The sequence below is a fragment of the Dermacentor variabilis genome, chromosome 10, assembly GCF_050947875.1.
Source record: "Dermacentor variabilis isolate Ectoservices chromosome 10, ASM5094787v1, whole genome shotgun sequence".
NCBI classification, from domain to species: domain Eukaryota; kingdom Metazoa; phylum Arthropoda; class Arachnida; order Ixodida; family Ixodidae; genus Dermacentor; species Dermacentor variabilis.
The window spans coordinates 82,216,211-82,239,641 of NC_134577.1; the positions used below are offsets into that span (position 1 = coordinate 82,216,211).

The following is a 23,431-nucleotide window of genomic DNA, read 5'->3' on the forward strand; positions in this document are numbered from 1 at the left end:
ACGCCTCAGCAAGTAGAGACATGATGTCATAAACCAGAGAACTATATGCGGTTCTGTCACTCATATAATTGCTGATGAGGTGCAGTGCTGGTTTCGAGTCACAGAACACGGTCCACTTCTCGAGACTCTGTTGCAGTATGCAGCGAACTGCTTCTCGAACTCCGGTCAACTCAGCTGCTGTAGACGACGTCCTGTGTCCTATCTTGAACCGTTGTGCGATCCCCATTCCTGGCACTGTGTAGGCCGCCGCGGAAGAGGTCTGTGTCACAGAACCATCTGTAAAAACATGTTTGGAATATCCATACATGTAAGCAATGTATGATAGCGCGAAATGCTTGAGCCCAGCAAGCGGAATTTTCGACTTCTTCGTTATTCCAAGGATTGACAGTCTCATCGTTGGCTTTGCCATCATCCAGAGTGGAACTTCGGGTATGTCATACGGTTCGAAGTCCGACGGCAATAAGTCTTGCTGCGACAACGCGGCTTCTGAGTAGGCGGCCACAGGCCGTATGCTTGTGACGTTCGTGAGTGGATGATTCCTAGCATATTTCTGTCTATTTCTATCTAGCACATTTTCTGGGTTCGTTCTGATCATCTCAAGTGATTGTAACGATTTGCTTTGTAAAAGACTTTGCCTATTCCGTTGTTTTTGTTTTTCTTGTCGATAACTGCCAAGTACGACGCCTCTTCAAGGTGCACACCGCAGCTTTGATGACGAAGTTTGTAATGTACATTACGAAAATAACATTGAATGGAAGCTGAATCATACTCGCCGCGGTGGCATAGCGGCTGTGGTGTCGAGCTGCTAAGCACTAGGTCACGGGATCGAATCCCGGCCGCGGCGGCCGCATTTCTATGGGGGCGAAATGCAAGACCTCCCGCAACCCGTGTGTTGGGGGAACTTTAGAGATCCCCAGGTGGTCAAAATTAATCCGGAGTCCGAGTCACCCACTACGGCGTGCCTCACGGTCAAATCGTGGTTTTGGCACTTAAAAGCCCCAGAATTCAATTTAATTAAATCAAATTGAACATATTTAACAGGGATAGGCAGGCTGGTTGGTGGTCGATATTGGAATGTATTATGTGACCACGCAAACGACAACGGACGAAGAAGGAAACACACAGGACCAGCGCGGATCCGCGCTTGTCATGTGTGTTTTCTTCTTCGTCCGTTGTCGTTTGCGCGGTTACATAATGCATTCCAGATGAAACACCAGGCGATCGAAAATTAACGTTGGCCCACCAATGGCTGCGTCTCTCTATCGTTTCTTTGAAACGTTAAACGCCTCCAACACACGCTTGCCTTTACTTGCGCCAATTTGTTTTTTTTTTTTTTTCGTCATCAGAAGACACGTTTCCTTAACGACGCTTTGGAAGCAGGTTGCGCTGTCGATAATGCTGCCGTTTCCGTTGTCTTTTCGCCGCATTGGAGGCAGGCTCAACGTTCGCTCGTATTCGCAAACTTTTTCTTTTTCATCTTTTTTTATATGTCTGTCTCTTTTTCACTGCGTTAGCTTTTTCCTTTTTCGGCATCCCTGCAATGCTCAGCGATCTTGTTTGCTTGGTTTTGCAAGTACAATGTCGACTGCCATTCGCAGGCTTCTTCGACACCGCCCTGTTTATCCGCGCTTCTCTCCTACTCTCCCCCCCCTCCCCACCCCTTGTTGCTCTGTTATTCTTTTTTTTTTTTGCGACGCCTTTTATTCCTTAGAGCAGCGGCGTTCCGTATTTTCATCTCGGCGCATGCGCACTTGGGACGCATATGCAAAAGATCCGGTACGCTTTCGGGGCTTAGCATTTCCCCGCCATCCCCTTATTTCGCCTTGCTTGCATACATCGTGTACAAGAGCGAGTGTGTGTGAGTAAGAGGTACAGTATGCGTGATGAAAGAGAGAGCGCGACAGGGCGAAGGGAGTGTTTGTGTGAGAGTTAGCATGCATGATGAGAGTGTAAGGGGTAGAGAGAGAGAGAGAGGGAGAGGAGAGAGCGGGTGTGTTTGTACTGCGTGCGCCGCCGCTGCCTTTCTGCTGGCAAGCTCGCGGAATGCACGTGTATGACTAATGGGAGGGGCTGGGTGGGTGGGGGAACTCCCGCGGTGCCTCAACCGGCTGCGTCAGCGCGACACTCGGCTCATTTCTCAGGCGCCGCTAATTGTAACGAATGACGAGAGGGTGCCGGCCTCGCATAGCGGGAACCGCGGGAGGAAGCCAGAGGAGAGGACCGGGCGCGCACTTTCGCTGGCGAAGAAAGTGCCGAGCCAGCCAGTCCCGCTGTCGCGCCGCCTCTGGGCTGCCCTGACTTTCCAGGACGCCGCCGAATGCAGCTGCCGCACCGATCTGTTCAAATGTGTACTGGCTGAAATCGAATCTATCTATCTATCTATCTATCTATCTATCTATCTATCTATCTATCTATCTATCTATCTATCTATCTATCTATCTATCTATCTATCTATCTATCTATCTATCTATCTATCTATCTATCTATCTATCTATCTATCTATCTATCTATCTATCTATCTATCTATCTATCTATCTATCTATCTATCTATCTATCTATCTATCTATCTATCTATCTATCTATCTATCTATCTATCTATCTATCTATCTATCTATCTATCTATCTATCTATCTATCTATCTATCTATCTATCTATCTATCTATCTATCTATCTATCTATCTATCTATCTATCTATCTATCTATCTATCTATCTATCTATCTATCTATCTATCTATCTATCTATCTATCTATCTATCTATCTATCTATCTATCTATCTATCTATCTATCTATCTATCTATCTATCTATCTATCTATCTATCTATCTATCTATCTATCTATCTATCTATGTAATCTCATTTTTTTCTCTTAATGTAAACTAGAATAATATCGGCTGTCGCCGAACAGCAACAGCTACATTGCGGTGATGGAAGACGCTCAAGAGGATGCAGCCTCGCCACAAGAGGCCGCTCGCACCCGAGCGATCGTCACCTTCATATATATGGCACGATGACTGATATGATTGTACTTCCGCGGTGAAATCTCTCAGCTCGTTCCGTTACGACCTAAGCCGATCGCGAAGGTATACCTCGCCATTGCACGTTAACTGGGGCTGAGCACGTGAGCGGTGCTACCCAGCGTTTCAAAGCGCTGGCTGCCACGAGAGAAGGACGAGGGAAAGTGGCAAGCCCTCGCAAGAGGGAAGCAGACTGTTGCTATGCGACGCGAAGCTCGCGCCACCCGTCTCAAAGCGGTGACTTAGCGCAACAGGCCAATGCTCTATTCCCATTGAGCCAGAGACACATGCGTGGTAATACGAGCATCACAACTTTGCCACACTCCGTGCAATAATAAGTCATCGCTTTGACACGGGTGGCGCGAGCTTCGCGTCGCATAGCAACAATCTGCTTCCGCCCTGGTTTAAATCCGACCATCGGAGATGTGACGTTTAGTTTATTGAAGAAGCACCGAAACGAGGCGGGACAGGAACATACCACAACGAGCCTGGTAAGAGGCAGAGAACGTTTCGCGGCCTTAAGGTATGTACTGACGGCGTGCAAGCGTTTAAATTTCTTATATTTTTTTCTAACCTCGCCCTCAAGTGTCAGATTACGTGGTTCACCATTTGTTTAATTTTCACTTTCTTTTGCTTCATGTTAATGAGCCATTTCTTCGTCGAGTAATTTTCGTCACTTAATTATAGTACTTTCAGAAGTGAAACAGAGTAGCGGGAAGCGCATGCTTCCAACCTCTCCACCAGATCCTCACCAGCTATATATATATATATATATATATATATATATATATATATATATATATATATATATATATATATATATATATATAGTAACAAACCTCTCGTCAAAGCGGCGCTCGCTGTTCCGCTCTGTAAGTAATCGCGCCCGAGTAATCGGTGCTTCGTCGCGCTGGTGTAGTCTGTAGGCATACGCGGTGTCTTGGGAGCCTGCGAGAGTCGCAGCAGCAGCAGCGACGGTAGTTTCGGTGCGGCAGGAGCGCAATAACAACGCACACCGCGTTGATCCCCTGACTCTGGGAGCGTCTTAACCCGACCCCGGCACTAAAGTAGTCCTCCCCTCCATCCCCTGTTCCCTGAAGAGGGATTCGTTCACCCCTCTCCGTTCACCCCCCCCCCCCTCTCTCTCTCTCTCTCTCTCTCTCTCTCTCTACAATTTACCCGCGTTTCCACGCGCGGAAGACTTGCGCAGGCAGAAAACAGTGCGCGAACAACGCGCTTATATACTCGGTCTCACCTGTTGCGTGCAGTGTTGCCCAAGCCGTACACCGGGTCCCGCGCCCGGCAGAGCACCCCGTCGTGATCGAGAAACAGAAAGAAGGCTGGCAAACGGAGCCAGCGAAAAACTCTGCAAGCGGCCAAACATCAAGACGTTCGCAATCGCTGCGGATAGTCTCACTTATGACGCAACGTCTTGTTAAGCTTACAACACAATATACTCCATGCTCGTCCTTACTATTGTTTGGCGCCTTTTGGGAGCCATCTCGAGTCAACTAGCCCGACAGTGCATTTTTAACTATGAAGAAGGACTCGTTTTTTGACCAGTGGGTCCGGCGCTAAATGACGGCTCAACGAAAGCCTTATTCAGGCGCAGTTTGCGTCGAGTCTGGTGTGGGTGGTACGGGTATGCTTGAATTAACGAGATAAGCGGAGCATTTGAAAAGGACACGGAAGAAGCCGACAACAGGCGCAAGCGCTGGTCGAAAAATTAGCGCCCTCACGGCGTAGATTTTCCGATGGGAAAGTTACTATAGATGGGTCTCTGGGGGTAGGAGTCTGTGGGAGCTGCAAGCTTGTAGTTTCAATATGCCAATGGAAAGACATGGGAATGATGGGTCAAAAAAAAAAGAAAGACCTCTTACGTTAGGATTTTTCGTAAGAGAAAATTTGAGCCCATCCTGATGCTGGACATCTTATTAGCTAAGGTGTCCGTCCAATGGCAGAGAGCTCTTACGAATGAGAAGCTTTGCAAATTAGGCCTCAGATTTGCCAAAACGTCGTCCTCGCCTCTTCGAACGTGGCTTTGTGACTTTGCAATATTGACCGTCGTAAGAGTACATGCGCGCGAGCAGAAACTTAATTTTTCGCACTGTGTTTAGAAAAGATGTAATTGCTTGGAAATTTAGCAAGATAAAGCGTAAACGTCGTAAGTCAAAAGAAAAAGAAAGCCCGAAGATTGTAATAGGCCAGATCCATTCACCACGCGTCAATCCTAGTCGAACAATCGCAGTGTCAGAGTTCCTTCGCCACACTGCACGGAATTGGCGAATCGGGCGCACACGCTAAATATAAGTGTTGGATACGAGCATACGAGAACCAGCGCTGACGCGCGGTGCCGCAAGATGTGAGAGATTGCGGGTGGAATGCCTTTATCGTGCGTATTATACATTCACACCGCGGGTACTCTCTCTCTCTCTCTCTTTCTAGTTTCCTTCGTGGGTTGTCTTATCTGTGTTGTGTTCTTTGCATCGTTTTGTCACTCTTGTTCGTCGTAGTCTTTGCGAGTCCTCTTCCGGCAGCACTCTCTTCTGCATGGCTCTAAAGTAGCGGTCTGCGCTAAACGCCGAGCTCACCATTACTCCTGTTTAACGAAGGGGATTACGACCCCGGCTCGAAGAGTATTCTGGAATATTTTAGCGGCGAAGCCATCCGGCCACCAAGCGGAAGAAAAAATAAAAGCAAATTGGTTGGCGCGTAACAGAGAGAGTGAGAAAAAGGGGAAATGTGACTACGTCGTTCATTTTTTGCGGCAGTGCATCGATCCCAACCTCCTCGCTGCGTAGTTCAACTTGCGATCCTCCTTTCTGAGAGGTCAATTGCGCATGCGCCACGGGGACTGCACGCGGCGGATATATATATATATATATGGGCATGTTCAGATAAGAACGGTAATCGAGGTCCCATGACCATTTTTTGTTTTCAATGAAATTTTTATATCTGATGGGCAAATGTGTCCACACAAAGGAATGAACGTTAGTTTTGCAAGAAACTTCGTAGTTTTCTCGGAAAAAAATCGTATGTCACAAGAGGTGGAGAACGTCGTTTTTGCCACTTCGCAAAGTTGCAAGTTTGGAGCCTCACTGCATGCACAATAAATTTTTTCCGCACATAAGTATTTTTTCGTGACCTCTTTGCAACATGTACTATACGAACAAATAAAAAAACATTTTCTCGCTGTGTCAATCTTCTAAATAAAAAAGCCCAAACTTCGCTTCCGGAGCTATTCGGTGCAAAAAAGGCACTTTTCAGGGCAGCCTCAGGGCAAGATGCGTAAAGATCTCCACACTGAATCTCTTTCTCAGTATTTTCCAGCTACTTTTACTCACTTTAGGCAAGTTTTGTAGTTTTACACTTGATAGATATTTTTCAATATGGCCTCAAATTCGGCCGAAGATCAAAAACGTCAAAAAAGTGACAACTTTGACTTCGATTAAAAAAAAAACATCTTCGTCGAATTTCATTAAAATTTGCCTGAATAATCCTCAATACTCGATAATATTAGGGTACCAAAAAAGTGTTGCATTATATTGTTTTAAAGTATGAAAATGAATACAAAACTGAGTTCATGATTTCAATCCCTACGATTGCTCAGTATTTTCTCTTAGGATGCGCTATCGTGAGAAGCTGGATTTAGTATTGTATTTTTGTGGGTAACATTTAAACGCTACAGTTGCTGAGTTCATAAGTGTAATTTTTAAGTGTTTTTTTTTTCTTACAATCAAAGGTCTAAAGCTCCTATTCGCTTTCGTACTCTTCTAACAGTGGGACTTAACTTACTGTAAGCATAGTTGAGAACGTTATCTTGGAGTGACGTGTGGTTAGTGGTCGTTTATGCAAACATTTAATGCACCCGTCGCTACTCTCAAGATGCCTTTAACGAGCTGCCGCCGCTCCATGGATGAACCGCGCTTGGCAGCCGCTCCGATAGCTATATAACGCCCGGCGCGGCCCTGAATTTCATAGCACCATGTGTGCCGCCACCGAACCAAGGCTTTAGCCGCCGCTATCATCTTTCCACCGCAACGCACCGAACGCCTGGCAGTTATACCTCAGCCTTGGACCTTCGACCGAGACAGGCCCGATGAGCGGACGTTGTTCGAATCTCGAGTTTCGCGTGTCGTTTTGCAGGCCTGGTAGAGTGCGGTTACGGTGTGTCCTTCAACCGTTACTTTCATGTTAACGGCTGACGTCGCCGGCGGAGTGGCGGAGTCCGAGTGACGCATAGCTCGACGGCTGAGCGTCTCTCCGGAGCTGGGGAGAGACGCTCAGGGTCTCGGGGCGAGCCGTCCCGCTCGCGGTGCCTCGGGGACCCCCGGCTGGGGGCGGCGGTTCGGGCCAACGTACGTGCTGTGGAGCAGTGTTTAGGCACGTCTGACCTCGACGAGCGCGCGTGGTGTTCTCTGGTAGAGGGTGGGGTCGTTTTCTGTACTCACGTGGTTTCTCTGCGCTCGAGGGCTCCCACGACAAGCATTCTTGGTATCTCAGTCTCAGCTCGTACGCCAGACCGAACCAGCGTCAGTGTCGACGGCGGGCAGCCTGTGTTAAAAATCCATCCATCTGTCCATCTCCTTTTTTTGGAAAAGCAGCCCTGGGCCCTGCATCCATCGCCTGCTCTTCTGTCCCACGATAATCTTCGGAAGCGGTGAGCTTTTGCATTCATGAAGAGATTTCCGCGGCGAACGTTTTGTGCCGACTACTCAAAAAGGCACAAACAGAGAATTGAAAAAGGACGTAATTTTCGCAGTGTAAAGACACTCAATGTCGCTGCTCTCAAAAAAGTCCTACTTCCCGAAGAAGCTCTCCGAGTACGAGAAAGTGACTTCATCTGTCAGAATTGTTACCGTCGGTTCAAAGAAGACATAGATAATATGCAGGCAGAGTCGACCGAAACATTCGAAGAATTCCGCCCTGGAGAAGAAATCGTAGAAAATTTAAACTCCAGTGTCAGCCTTACCTCCGAAATCTCGCCCCTAAAGCCACCGAGCGCTCTAAAAAAACGCCTCAGACTTTCCTATGCAAAGCGAAAGCAGGAAGAGGTGGCCAGAGCTATGGTGACGAAAATACGATCAGGGATACAGGCAGCATATAATATCCCAGAGACTTCGCGTGCGTCGCAAGAAAAGTGTGCGCAATGCAGCAGCTGGGAAGACAACCTACATTCTGCCTACAATAGGTGTACGTCCTTTCAAGAGCGTTGCCAGCTGCTGACACTGCTACCACGCAACCTAACTGTGAAATATGTGCAGGAAGTTATTCCAGAGGCAACGAGGTACGTTATTCAAAAATCGAAGAAGATGGTGGATGAAGACGGCGTATGGTCAACACAGGAGCGATATACAAGATGTAAGCTACAACACGAAGACATTACCACCGTTTTAGAATATTACACCATGGATGAACTCGATTGCTCTAGACAGACACCGAACAAAAAGGATGTTGTGAGAATCGAAAAGGAGGGAGAGAAGGAATGGGTACCTAAACGGTTCATGACACGGTCCTTGCGAGAAGCATTCCGCCTCTACAAGCAAGCTCACCCTGCCTCCCAGGTTGGCCTCACAAAATTCATATCCTTGCGTCCTAAGTGGGTGAAATGCTCGCCACAGTGGCAAGTGTGTGTCTGCGTGTGCTGTGCAAACTTTCAGTTGTGCCTCGTGGGACTGCAGAACGCCTCTGGAAGGTCGCTTTCTCCCGACGATATGCAGAGTCTCTGCGTATGCCAGGAACCTACTGCGTCATGTTTCCTCAGGAATTGTGAGCACTGTCCACAAGATGGCATTTTCACTTTGGAAAATTTTGACATGAGCAGCGAGGACGAGGTGTTGATTGCTTCATGGGAATACGGTGAGCTAGTTAAAAAAACTCTGACCGCTTCATCATTTATGAGAGAATTTCTAAGAATGACCATGAAATGGATTCCCCACAACTATATCAGATCTGTGCAAGCAAAAGCAATACATGAAGAAAAACAGAGCTGCGAGAGAGGTGCAATTGTTTTGCATTTTGATTTCGCCGAAAACTGGACAGTTGTGCTTCCAGACGCAGTACAAGCGTACCATTGGCAGAAAAAGCAGGTCACCGTGTTTACCTGCGTTGTCACGTCAAGAAAATCGACTCAGAACTACGCCGTTATTTCCGACGATATGTCTCATGATTCAGCTCATGCATGTTTGGCTCTGTCAAAAATCAAAGCACACCTCGAAGACAACGCGCCAATCTACACCAAGATAACACATGTGAGCGACGGGGCTCCCGCTCACTTCAAGAATAAATATCAGTTTCATGAGCTACAACGCAGTGAATGTCAAGAGATGAAATGGATGTTTTCGGCCACTGGACATGGCAAAAATGCTTGCGACGGCGTTGGTGGCCTTGTGAAACATCGAGCATCACACCACAACTTGCGGAAGCCTGCAAGTGAGGCCATACAAACAGCCAGCGGCTTCGTGGACGCAATTCAAGGAACGCTAAAGAATATCACCATTCTGGAGCTCCCACAGAGGGAGCTTGCAGACTTTCGCGAAATGAAGAAGGAAGAATGGAAAACGGCAAAGAAAGTGCCTGGAGTTCAGACACTCCACATGTGGAAGTACGTTCAATCAAATGGAGGCAGTGCATCCTACGTGGCATCCACCGCTGCTTCGGAATGGAAGAGACTGTGATCTGGTTTGTGCTTCGGGCACGACAATATAATGTGCGCATACCGAAGTCAACTGCTGCCGTTTATTTCTTCTTACGATTTTCTGAATTGCAATCTGCACATAAAGCAGCATTCCATTTGTAAATTGTGTCCCTATTAAAACTCCTGCTGATTAAAAACCTTGCATATCAATTGTCCCCCTCAGAAGACGACGTTTTGTCTCCTGACAGTGCCCTCTCGAACCATTGAACACAGAGGTAAACAGATGCAGGTGCGGACACGTCGGCTTCAGAAACACATTAATATTCATTTTTATATATAAAAACTTTTCTAAGCGCCGATAAATGATCTAATATTTTTAAAGAATCGATTACATACCAATGTAACTTACTATGATAAATTAGGCAATACAAAAAACGTTTCACCGCCGCCAGCCAGTTCTTGAGACATCAGGTGAAATAGCGAATTTATTCCCATTTTGACGCATCAAGAACGCCGCTAACAAGCGAGTAGAAGCTCTACAAACATTGAGGATGGTTCGGATATTGTGGTAAATAAAATGTAACCAAGTTCAGTGAGTGCTAGAACAAATTTCGGAGAGTTACTATTTCTAAGAGGCAGTAATAAGCAACTCTAGATAACAGAATCATAAACTCAGTTTTGTATTCATTTTCATACTTTAAAACAATATAATGCAACACTTTTTTGGTACCCTAATATTATCGAGTATTGAGGATTATTCAGGCAAATTTTAATGAAATTCGACGATGATGTTTTTTTTTTAATCGAAGTCAAAGTTGTCACTTTTTTGACGTTTTTGATCTTCGGCCGAATTTGAGGCCATATTGAAAAATATCTATCAAGTGTAAAACTACAAAACTTGCCTAAAGTGAGTAAAAGTAGCTGGAAAATACTGAGAAAGAGATTCAGTGTGGAGATCTTTACGCATCTTGCCCTGAGGCTGCCCTGAAAAGTGCCTTTTTTGCACCGAATAGCTCCGGAAGTGAAGTTTGGGCTTTTTTATTTAGAAGATTGACGCAGCGAGAAAATGTTTTTTTATTTGTTCGTATAGTACATGTTGCAAAGAGGTCACGAAAAAATACTTATGTGCGGAAAAAATTTATTGTGCATGCAGTGAGGCTCCAAACTTGCAACTTTGCGAAGTGGCAAAAACGACGTTCTCCACCTCTTGTGACATACGATTTTTTTCCGAGAAAACTACGAAGTTTCTTGCAAAACTAACGTTCATTCCTTTGTGTGGACACATTTGCCCATCAGATATAAAAATTTCATTGAAAACAAAAAATGGTCATGGGACCTCGATTACCGTTCTTATCTGAACATGCCCATATATATATATATATATATATATATATATATATATATATATATATATATATATATATATATATGAAACGCCAGCTTTAACTGTTCGCGAGATGACGGTACTGCGACGCTATACCGTTGCCACACGGCGATGTCCATAAGGAAGTTTTAGCGAAGCGCTACTGGCTTTAGCGCTGCCGCTTCGATAGTCTTGCCAGCCTTGTGCGTGCTATATAGTTGAGCGAATACAGGTGCGTGCCCAGTTTAGCTATATGTATAGAGAGCACGCGCAGTGCTGGCTGCTTGCGGAGCTAGTTACGGTACAGTGGCTATAGTCATGTGCCAAAACGCTCGATAGTATGTATCCTTGCATTCAGTGGGTCATCATCATGGATAGAACGAGGTGTTGCGTTTCGCCTGCGACACGTGGTTTTGCCGGCGCGACGGCGGCGGGGCGGCGGACATTTTGGCCCGATCGTCGTCACCGCAACACTCATCGCCAGGTGTTTCCAGGCGCGTCTGCGGCGATGCGACCGCCTAGGGATTTCGTTCCAGTCATTGTGCCCGAAACAGGCGATGCCAAAGCAGGGATCTCATTCCAGTTATTGGGCCCGAAACAGGCGATGCCAAAGCAGGGATCTCGTTCCAGTCATTGTGCCCGAAACAGGCGATGCCAAAGCAGGGACCATCTTCTCGTTACAGTCATTGTGTCCGACCGGCAGCGCCACGACAGTGTGCTGCGCAGCGCCACGACAGTGTGCTGCGCAGCGCCACGACCAGGTGCTACGAGATCGTGCGCAGCGCCACGACATGGTGCTACGGCGTCGCTACGACAGTGTGCGTCACCATTAGCCCATTGTACATTCACGTGCTCGTCTTTTGAGGGGTTCCTTCTTGCCCTCAACTGCGAGAGTATAAAAACAGCTGCCCCCGGACGCCAGAGGAGGGCTCCGATTTCTTCCGTTGAGTGAAGTGCTCTCCCGTCTCTCTACTTCGGTCAAACCTGACCGCCAACTCTTTGCGATGTTAAAATAAACAAGTTGTTTCGTTGTTACCAGTCGACTCATGCTTTGCCGGGACCTTCGGATGCTTCGAGTTGTACCCCAGGCCGCCAGGCCAACGCTACCCTTGGGGCTTGCGACCCAGGTACAACCACGGGCGTCAGCGCCGAGTTCCCAACAGATCGTACCAGCAGTCAGATCCAAATATCTGGTTGCCAGCGGTGAGATCGCCTACGACTTCAAACAACTGTCTGCCAGCGGCGAGATCACGACAACGGAGGCCAGCAGCAAAGAGATGCAGTTGACAGTATGCTGAGCAGCTCAACGACGATCCGGGAGCAGTGCAACGAGCCCTGTGTGACGACTGGTTGCCTGCAGCGGAACGACTGCGCGGAATTCCTGCCTGCGAGGTTTGGTGAGTGCGGGACTTTCTTCTACTGAGCTTTGCCAGGCTTTTTGTTAGTGTCAGAAACAGAGCTGGTAATTGTGGTTGTCGTTGCTGCCGGGTTAGTTTGCGGCAAGACAATAGTAAGCAGTAGAGAAAGCAGCATTCAGAGCAACCATGGATTTGAAGTCGTTGCGCAAACCGAAATTGTTGGAGCTTGCAAGAGAGTTGGGTCTGGATGTCTCAGACAAACTAAGAAAACCTGAACTGCTAAAGGCTATTCTTGAGTTAGAGGCTGAGGATGACGAGCTGTCGGAATGCCTTGAGACTATTGAGGAGAGGTCAAAAAAAGAAGAGCGTGAACTTAAAGAACAGAAAGAAAAAGAAGAGCGCGAACACGCTTTGGAAATGAAGCGTCTCGAGGTAGAGATGGAACGCGCTCGTAATGGAAGTCAGGCACACGGTGCAGGAGAACGAGTATTGTTCAAAATGACTGACCTGATGCGGCCGTTTAAGCTTGGAGAGGACATTGGTTTGTTCCTGGTTAACTTTGAGCGAACGTGCGAGAAGCAGGGGTTCTCTCGGGAAACGTGGCCACAGCGCTTGCTCACTTTGTTACCCGGCGAGGCGGCCGACGTAGTCGCTCGCTTGGATAGAGAGGAAGCAGAGGATTTCGACAAAGTAAAATCGAGTCTGCTAAAAAAGTACCGGCTGTCTGCGGAAGCGTTCCGTCGGAAGTTTCGGGAAAATGAGAAAGGCAAAAGTGAGTCATATACAGAGTTTGCGTATAGGCTTATGTCGAACATGCAGGAGTGGCTCAAAGAAGAGAAAGCGTTTGGTGACCACGATAAAGTTCTGCAGTGTTTCGGGCTAGAACAGTTTTATAGTCGGTTACCGGAGAACGTGCGATACTGGGTCTTGGATAGGCCAGACGTGAGTACGGTGGCTAGAGCCGCTGAGCTAGCCGAGGAGTTTGTGACGCGTCGAGCTCGCGGAGCTAAGGACGGTCAAAAGGGTGAATTTGGCTCCAAGTCTGAGAGGCCAAGGTTCACGCCCATGAGATTTAAGGGGGACACGCGTAGTGAGGATGCGAGTGAAAGCAATCCGACCAAACCTAAAGAGACGGCAGCCGAAGCCGAACGCAGAAAGCGGTTCGAGATGAGGCGAGCGGGCGTTTGTTATACGTGCCAGAAGCCGGGTCACTTTTCGGCGCAGTGTCCGGAAACAACACCAAAAGTTGTGTTTTTTTCAATAGGCAGCACTGACGAGAACATGAAGCTTCTTGAGCCTTACATGCGAGACCTCCTCGTAAACGGGAAAGAGTGCCGAGTGCTTCGCGATTCCGCAGCTACGATGGATGTAGTTCACCCGTCTTACGTAGAACCCCATATGTTCACGGGCGAGTGCGCGTGGATCAAGCAAGCCGTGGAAGCTCATAGCGTGTGTCTGCCGGTAGCAAAAGTGCTTATTGAAGGACCTTTCGGAGCGCTTGAGACGGAGGCGGCAGTGTCATCTATGCTGCCACCCCAGTACCCGTACCTATTTTCAAACAGGTCCGATCACCTCCTGCGCGAGAAGGGGCTTTTGTTTGGTGAAGCTAGTGTTCAGGCCTTAACCAGATCGAAGGTTCGGGAGCTCGCTGCAAAGGCGGTAGTTGCGGGGCCGACGTTATCAAACAACGAAAAAGGGTCAGAGGCGCAGCAAGCTGATATTCAGAGCACGCCCGAACAGAATAGAATTGAGTCTGTAGCGTTGAAGGCGCCACATACTGGAGAGGAAAATCCCGACGCGGGAAAGTTAGAAGAGCTATCTACTGATTTGCTCATCGCGCCTACGTCAGACGGACTTGATAGGTTGCTAAAAGTCAGCCGGACGGCTTTGATAGCCGAGCAAAAAAAGGATGGCAGCCTGGAAAACGTGCGCTGCAATGTCAAAGAAGGTATCGCCAGGAAAACTGCGCGTTTTGTGGAAAGAGGTGGAGTCCTGTACCGGAAGTATCTAGACCGCCGAGGAGTGGAGTTCGACCAGCTGGTCGTGCCTCAATGCTATCGTCAGGATCTGTTGCGCTTGTCACATGGGGGTTCGTGGTCCGGACACCTAGGAGTTAAGAAAACTAAGGACCGTCTCTTGCAAGAGTACTATTGGCCAGGGTGTTTTCGGGACGCAGACCATTTCGTGAGGACATGTGACACTTGTCAGCGGGTGGGCAAACCAGGGGACAAATCGAGGGCGCCGTTGAAATTGGTACCTATCATTACGGAGCCTTTTAGACGGCTCGTTATTGATACAGTGGGACCTCTGCCGGTAACAGCCACGGGGTACAGACACATTTTGACCGTGATCTGCCCAGCGACAAAGTTCCCTGAAGCAGTGCCGCTTAAAGAACTCAGCTCAGTTGAGATAGTTAATGCACTACTGTCCATATTTGCGCGAGTTGGTTTTCCTGCAGAAATTCAATCAGATCAGGGCACAGTGTTTACTAGCGCTTTGACGACAACTTTTCTCGAAAGGTGTGGGGTAAAGCTGCTACACAGCTCAGTGTACCACCCACAGTCGAATTCCGTTGAGAAGCTCCACTCCGTCATGAAGCGCGTGTTGAGAGCCTTGTGTTTTGAACATCAAACTGACTGGGAGCTGTGTCTGCCTGGGGTGATGTTTGCTTTAAGGACCGCGCCGCATGCGGCTACGGGGTTTTCGCCAGCTGAACTGGTGTACGGTCGCTCGCTTCGATCTCCGCTTCGCATGCTTCGAGAATCATGGGAAGGTAGGGGCGACGACCCAGTCGTGGTGGAGTACGTACTTAAGCTCCTCGAACGCTTAAGAAGGGCACAGGAGTTGTCAGGTGAAGCAATGACAAAGGCCCAGCAGAGGGCCAAGGTTTATTATGATCGGACAGCCAGGGCCCGTCGTTTTGAGGTTGGCGATGAGGTCATGATATTGCGCACATCGCTAAACAACAAACTAGACGTGCAGTGGGAGGGCCCAGCGCGAATTGTTCAGAAACTGTCGGACGTTAACTACGTGGTAAGTCTGCCAGGAAAGCGGAAAGCACAGCAAGTTTACCACTGTAATCTGCTCAAACCTTATAGACAAAGGGAAGCAGTGGTGTGCATGATGGTAAACGTTCCTGAAGAGCTTCCGGTCGAGCTTCCGGGACTAGGCTCAGTGACGAACAGGGAAGACACCGGTCAAGTCATTAGTGACCTTATCAGTAAAGCACCGCTGTCGCCTGAGCAGAAAACCGAACTACACCAGCTATTACAAGAGTTTCAAGGTCTGTTCTCTGAGAGGCCTGGTAGGACTTCTGTACTTACTCATGATATAGAACTTACCTCCACAGAGCCAGTACGATCCAAGGCGTATCGGGTGTCACCCCGCCAGAGCGATATTATGGAGGCTGAGGTAAAGAAAATGCTACAGCTCGGTGTTATTGAGGCAGGTGAGAGTGATTATACCTCCCCTTTGATTTTAGTTGAGGTACCGGGCAAGGAACCTCGTCCTTGCGTCGACTACCGCAGGCTTAATTCCATCACTAAGGATCAAATTTATCCGATCCCTAACATCGAGGAGCGCCTTGAGAAAGTTAGTAGCGCTCAGTTTATTTCCACCCTAGATCTTGTCAGGGGTTATTGGCAGGTTCCACTTACAGAAGAGGCTAGTAGGTATGCGGCGTTCATTTCACCAATGGGAACATTCCGTCCTAAAGTGTTGAGTTTTGGTTTGAAGAACGCGCCATACTGTTTTTCAAGTCTCATGGATAAAGTGTTGCGGGGACAGCAAGAATTCGCTTTACCGTATCTAGACGACGTAGCGATATTCTCCGCATCCTGGTCTGAGCATATGACACACTTGCGGGCAGTGCTAACCCGCCTGCGCGAAGCAGGCTTGACAGTCAAGGCTCCTAAGTGCCAATTAGCACAGGCCGAGGTTGTCTACCTCGGTCACGTGATTGGTCAGGGTCGTCGCCGCCCCTCTGAAATAAAAGTGGCCGCTGTGCGAGACTTTCCGCAACCGCGCACGAAGACCGATATTCGGTCGTTCTTAGGTGTCGCCGGCTACTATCAGAGGTACATCCCTAGGTACTCTGATATCGCGGCTCCCCTGACGGATGCTCTAAGAAAGACAGAGCCTCAAACAGTCGTCTGGGACGAGACAAAGGAAAGAGCTTTTAGCGCCCTAAAGAGTGCCCTAACAAGCCAGCCTGTGCTACGATCGCCAGACTATACAAAAGGGTTCATTGTTCAGTGCGATGCTAGTGAGCGAGGCATGGGCGTTGTACTGTGCCAACGGGAAAATGGAGAAGTAGAACACTCCGTCCTGTATGCTAGTCGTAAGCTGACCAGTCGTGAGCAGGCGTATAGCGCCACCGAGAAAGAGTGTGCATGTCTCGTGTGGGCCGTTCAGAAATTGTCATGCTATCTAGCCGGCTCGAGGTTTATCATTGAGACAGATCACTGCCCTCTCCAATGGCTGCAGACCATCTCTCCCAAAAATGGCCGCCTCCTGCGCTGGAGCCTCGCTTTACAACAATATTCCTTTGAGGTGCGTTACAAAAAGGGGAGTCTCAACGGTAACGCCGATGGCTTAAGTCGAAGCCCCTAACGTAGGAATCAGCCTCAAAATTGTTTGTTACTGATGTTTTTCTTCCTGAGGCAGGATTTTTTTTAACATATTGCTTTTGTTTAGTGTTTCAAAGTGATGATATGCTTTCTAGTGCAATTTTTCAATTTGTGGACGCGTTCTGAGTGATGCTAGACTACTGTAAGGAACTAGGCAGTGGTATAAAAAGGGGAAAGAGCCTGGCGGGGCTTAGTGAGGGTTGTGCCGTGCTTGCTGACTGAGCGGTTGAGTTTTCAGCGTAGTTCTAACGCTTGCCGGGAACGAGAACAAAAATGTGAACTCTCCCGAAGTCACTTTGCAGTGTCCCGTGCGAACCTGAACGAGAGAACGAGGCCTTCTCTGTGCGCTGCGCTCAAGAAACGTCAAGGGACGCCCGACTTCGGTTATGCGCATCATCGAGCGACATCCCTCCGGACAGCGGATGCAGTCCCCTGTCCATCGGGATCTCCTTTCCCCGGCGGGGCGGTCTGTTGCGTTTCGCCTGCGACACGTGGTTTTGCCGGCGCGACGGCGGCGGGGCGGCGGACATTTTGGCCCGATCGTCGTCACCGCAACACTCATCGCCAGGTGTTTCCAGGCGCGTCTGCGGCGATGCGACCGCCTAGGGATTTCGTTCCAGTCATTGTGCCCGAAACAGGCGATGCCAAAGCAGGGATCTCATTCCAGTTATTGGGCCCGAAACAGGCGATGCCAAAGCAGGGATCTCGTTCCAGTCATTGTGCCCGAAACAGGCGATGCCAAAGCAGGGACCATCTTCTCGTTACAGTCATTGTGTCCGACCGGCAGCGCCACGACAGTGTGCTGCGCAGCGCCACGACAGTGTGCTGCGCAGCGCCACGACCAGGTGCTACGAGATCGTGCGCAGCGCCACGACATGGTGCTACGGCGTCGCTACGACAGTGTGCGTCACCATTAGCCCATTGTACATTCACGTGCTCGTCTTTTGAGGGGTTCCTTCTTGCCCTCAACTGCGAGAGTATAAAAACAGCTGCCCCCGGACGCCAGAGGAGGGCTCCGATTTCTTCCGTTGAGTGAAGTGCTCTCCCGTCTCTCTACTTCGGTCAAACCTGACCGCCAACTCTTTGCGATGTTAAAATAAACAAGTTGTTTCGTTGTTACCAGTCGACTCATGCTTTGCCGGGACCTTCGGATGCTTCGAGTTGTACCCCAGGCCGCCAGGCCAACGCTACCCTTGGGGCTTGCGACCCAGGTACAACCACGGGCGTCAGCGCCGAGTTCCCAACAGATCGTACCAGCAGTCAGATCCAAATAGAGGCTACAGTTGGTTCGATGTCGAAATAACCGCTTTGAGTCTATAGGACGTCAAACGCTACCACGGACGAACGCACGGGAACGCAGCACACGCAGACGATTAGCCATTGACGACTATTCAGTCGTCAATGCCGGAATCCGGCACATGCCGGAATCTATGTGAAGCGAAGCTTTGGTGAAGCTGTGAACGAAATGCTATGCAACTAACAGCAGTGCGTACAGTTGAACGTGCGAAACGTGCAATCTCACGCAGTGTTCAATTGCGTTTATTCATTGCGCGGCTCGCAAGCTATGCCTAAAATGCAAACGCCCACTCGGAGGAACGCACAGTGTGAGACGACGGAATGACGACGAGGGAGTGTCCGCACTGGCGTCATGCGTCACACACACACACACACACACACACACACACACACACACACACACACACACACACACACACACACACACACACACACACACACACACACACACACACACACACACACACACACACACACACACACACACACACACGTGTGTGTGTGTGTGTGTGTGTGTGTGTGTGTGTGCCAAATTGCGGGGAAGAGGTAAAGCTTCGCGTTACTCGCCTCTCTCTTGCGGTACGACTTCCTAGCTATATATTGTTTACAGCGCATCGCTTCTCCGTAAATCAAGAACGGCTACAATGGAGCCGTTCTTTTCAACGCGCTTCCGGTGGCCGCGGCGTTTGTTATTCCTGGCTTCGACCGGTTGTGTGTGTATATATACGTGTGTGCATGTAGTTGCCACGGGCTCAGCGTATACAGTGTGCGCGGGACGCCGTGTTTATCTTTAGATTTAGACCGCCAAAGCGCTTATACATAGAAACTACCCAGACGAGCAGTCGCGCAGCTCGAGCTCTTGTCGAGATTGCGCAGCCGGTCTGTCTCTCGCCACCAAGTCAGCGAAGCGCAGGGCTCGTGTCAGCCAATCCAGTGACCGAGAGCCGCCACGCGTGTTCCGGGGAGAGGAGGAGTACTGCTTGCCCATTGGGCGCCGCTGATTCTCCGCGCTGATCTTCCCCCTTTCCCCGCTGCAGGGTTGCCAACCGGAGATATCATCCGGTTAACCTCCTTGCCCCTCCTTTGCTTTTTGTCTCTCCCGCGGAGCTTCCCATCGGTCGGCGTCGCTCAGAGGGCGATCAGATTCGTACCCTTCTTCTCCTCTCTGTTCAGGTTGGCTGCAGAAGCGATCCGTACACCCTTAACGTCGTTCCGCGTAGGTTCCATACAGTAAGTGGAACATTTGTTGCAAGTCATCATCATCATCATCCTCAGCCTGGTTACGCCCACTGCAGGGCAAAGGCCTCTCCCATACTTCCCCAACTACCCCGGTCATGTACTATAATTGTGGCCATGTTTTCCCTGCAAACTTCTTGATCTCATCCGCCCACCTAACTTTCTGCCGCCCTCTGCTACGCTTCCCTTCCCTTGGAATCCATTCCGTAACTCTTAATGACCATCGGTTATCCTTCCTCCTCATTACGTGTCCTGCCCATGCCCATTTCTTTTTCTTGATTTCAACGAAGATATTAACTCGCGTTTGTTCCCTCATCCAAACTGCTCTTTTCTTATCCCTTAACGTTACACCTATCATTCTTCTTTCCATAGCCCGTTGCGTCGTCCTCAATTTAAGTAGAACCCTTTTCGTAAGCCTCCAGGTTTCTGCCCCGTACGTGAGTACTGGTAAGACACAACTGTTATAAACGTTTCTCTTGAGGGATAATGGTAACGTACTGTTCATGATCTCGCAAGTACTCGCCGCTTATTGGAACCTTCGAGGAACGGAAGTACATATACAGGAAGCTTCACCCAAGCAAGAGCCGACGCTAAGGGACGTTCGTTCCACATAGGTAATGTATAGTAAATGGAACATGTTTACAAATATGTTCTACGTTGGTTAAACTAAGTGGAACCTAGCTTCTACATAAGTTTCGCAAGGTTGAGAATAAAGGTTACATTAAGTGTAACCTTTGTGGAACGAGATTGAAAGTGTAGGCTTTAGTGCACGGAATTGGCGAGAGGGAGCGTAAGAACGTTTCTCTTGACCATTTTTTTTTTCTTTGTTGTTTTTAACCGGATGCTCTTTAACCAGATTCTCCGAAGAGCCCGTCTCAAGAAAAGCCCCTTTCCTTTGTTTTGAGAAGAGCAAGCGAACAAGCCCAACTGTTCTTTTTGTTTTCGTTTCATTTGCTGCTGCGAGGACACGGATCTCTCTCGGGTCTGAGGCTCGTCGGAGCCGCGGGCAAATTGTCTTAGTGAAATCAGTTGGCGTGCTATAGTTATTGGATTTAAGCGACGGTGGAAACCGCGAGCAGTCGCTTAAGCTTGTTATGTGTGAATGCACTCCACGTTGCGCGGCTGGATGCTGGCATTCTGGAAGAACGAAAACAGTTTAAGATGAAGAAAAGGAAGGAAGGTAAGAAGGAGTAATGAAAGATACGCAGCAACAACTGCGATGGCATGCCGTCACAAATCTCAAGAAGTATTTTTCCATGCTTTGGCGATTTTTTTTAATGAACGGGAAAATTATCCAGCTCATTGTAGCACCAAGCTGTAAAGGAAACTGATATGGGTCTCTCAAGAAAGGAAGCTTCGCAGTTGAGGGAAGAAAAATCGCCCTGGTCCAGGTGTCCAACCCAGCACCAACGTCTTTCCGGGGAGGTCGCTCTACCATCTGGGCTAACCAGTAGGCTAGCAGATCGCACAGCGAGGGAGAATTCATCGACAACTCGAAGCACAGGGGTGCGGAATACTATGCAGTATCCGTGCGCTTCGAGTGGCAAATCAGTTCCGCGGAAGTGTGCAAGCTGGAGGCAGGTCCTGCTCGACCATCCACCGACTTTAGGTTCATGCTGCAATCGCGTGAGTAATAACGTTTCCTATCACGGACAGTGGAACTGGGCCCGTATTCACAAAACGTTCTTACGCTAAAAGTGTTCGCCGGCACCTGGGGAGGTATTCTGTAAGAGTCCACCTAGTGGACATGTCCATTTCGTCTGCCGTTGAAGTTCTGATTGGCTGCGCTGAGCTGCGCAACCGCGACAGCGAGGCGCCACAGCCAATCAGCGCTTCAGCAGCAGACGAAATGGACATGTCCTTGGTGGACTATTACAGAATATCTCGCCCTGAACGTTGTTCAGCAGCAGGGAGGCGTGGTTAAAAGAAAGGGGGGGAGGGAAACAGCAGGGTAAGAGGACAGAGAAATACGAAGGATCTCTTTCCGCACGCATGCGGGGTTTAATTGTTTCCGGAACCTCCGGGCCTCTTCCTTTAGCGCTCCCCTTTCGCTCTTGTTCTCAGTCATCTTGTGTTTTACATCCCCTTCCTTCCTGCAAGCTGCTCAGCGTGCGCTTACTCCTGGCCATTCCCTGTCCGGACAGCTGAGGTCGCTTGCTCGCTCCAGGCGGCCGAAATTTATGTGGCGGAAAGGAAGCGGAGCGGCGTCTGCCCAGCCCCGTTGTCTTCTTCCATCCGGGACTTCTCTCCGAGCCTCCTACTACTTCTTCGCACTCCCGAGTATAGTTCGCGGCGCTCCGCAACTCCTCTTCTCGCCGGCCCCGTGCGCGCCCCATCCAATCCTATTTACCCGACGACGAAGCAACCGGGGTTTCCCAAGAAGCGAACTCTGCCGCCCGCACGTTCCGGACGTCTTTTTTTTTCTTCTTTTGCCTCCCCTCCTCTTCTTCATCCTATTCCCAGGAGCCTCTTTCACAGCGTTTCTCTCTCTCTCTCTCTCTTTCTCTCTTCCAACTTGGAGCCGCAACTTGAGCGAAGAAAAACAGGAAAACCGGAGCAGCGCGGGGCACCTCTTCGGTGATTTCCTCCATCTCCGCTCACGGCGCTTCCTCCCGCTCGGCCGCCTCCCATCCGTTTTCGTTGTTTATGCTAAGTGTGTTTTCTTTAATTAATCCGAGTCAGTCCACGCTGTGCAAGACTGCGGGTGAGTCTCGCGCGGAAGCAGAGGCACACATATATATACTACTCCCGTCTCGCCAACTTCCGCGCAATGCGGCGAAGGCTTCAGTCGATCGGTTAACGAGAAGCGGTTGCGTGTTTTTTGAGAAGAGGACTCGCCTATAGTTGCGCTATTGATTCTTCCGTGGTCACCGGTTATCTGCACTTGTGCAGAGGACAGATCAGCGAGGTTAACCTGACGCACGTCCGGTTTGCTATCCCGCACTAGGGAAAGGTAATATTAAGGCGAGAAGATTGAGAGAGGGGGAGGGAAGGGGGGAGATAAAAAGCAATAGTAGCGCGTGCACGCGGTAATGCGCAGCAGATGTGTAAGCGGTCGCAGAGACCTGTCGGCTTGAGGCCACTGCAGCAGTGGTTCTCCTTGATGAGTGAACTGCAGGGATAGTTGGTTATCCGAGAGAATAAACGAGTTTTGCGCCAAAACCACACACGCACAAGAAACGAGACAACACGGGCGCTGATTTCTGCGACGCGGACGCGGCCACATCATGGTCCGGGGATTTTCGTTTCCCTCTCTTTGAGTCCAGGGTTGATTCTGTCCGGATAGGTTAACGTAGTGTTGGTATGTCAGAGTACTGCAGAGTGGCTGCCAAGGGAAAGGAAGCGCAGCCCATGACGACGGCAGAAGATTAATAGGGTTGTGCTCGGGTGAGGAAATTTGTAGGCATTGGATGGAATCGGCTGACGCAAGCCGGAGGAAACTGGAGATCGCTGGTAGAGTGTCTTCGTCCTGCCGCGAATATATTGAAAGCGAATATAACGATGACGACGAACGATGATGATGGATGGCGATGATTATGATGATGATGATGATGATGATGATGATGACCAATACTTTCGTGAATATTTCACGTCTTCGTCGCGCAGAAGGCGATCACAGGTGGACAGCGGAGGAGTCCCTTCTCGTTCACTTTTCTGGTTGGGTAGCGCTGCCCGTAGCGTTCCCTGCACTGCACGCAATTGGCGGGGGAGGCTTGCTTCGTCCCGTTGCGAGGCGGGACGAAAAACACGCAAGAAGCGCGGAGACCAGCTGCAATTGGGCCTTTGTTGTTTTTTCTGTGTTTTTGTGAACCCGTAAACTACCGCTTCCCGCGCGTCTCGAGCCGCGAGAAAAGACGAGACCGTTGTCTTGCCTGTATTCGCGCGCGCGCGCTTCGAGT

The 23,431-nt window shown here is 49.3% G+C and overlaps 2 protein-coding genes across 3 annotated transcripts in view; both read left to right on the top strand.

Moving 5' to 3' along the window:
- Positions 1-23,431, top strand: part of LOC142560729 (protein O-linked-mannose beta-1,2-N-acetylglucosaminyltransferase 1-like) — a 288,835-nt gene that overhangs the window by 208,068 nt on the left and 57,336 nt on the right. The window lies entirely within an intron of this gene.
- On the top strand, positions 6,555-9,988 carry LOC142560728 (uncharacterized). The gene has a single exon (XM_075673023.1). The coding sequence runs from the start codon at positions 7,691-7,693 to the stop codon at positions 9,689-9,691; it is 2,001 nt and encodes a 666-aa protein (XP_075529138.1). The 5' UTR covers positions 6,555-7,690; the 3' UTR covers positions 9,692-9,988.

Coding starts and splice junctions, on each gene's coding strand:
- LOC142560728 (XM_075673023.1), top strand. CDS start 7,691: ATGAAGAGATTTCCGCGGCGAACGTTTTGTGCCGACTACTCAAAAAGG.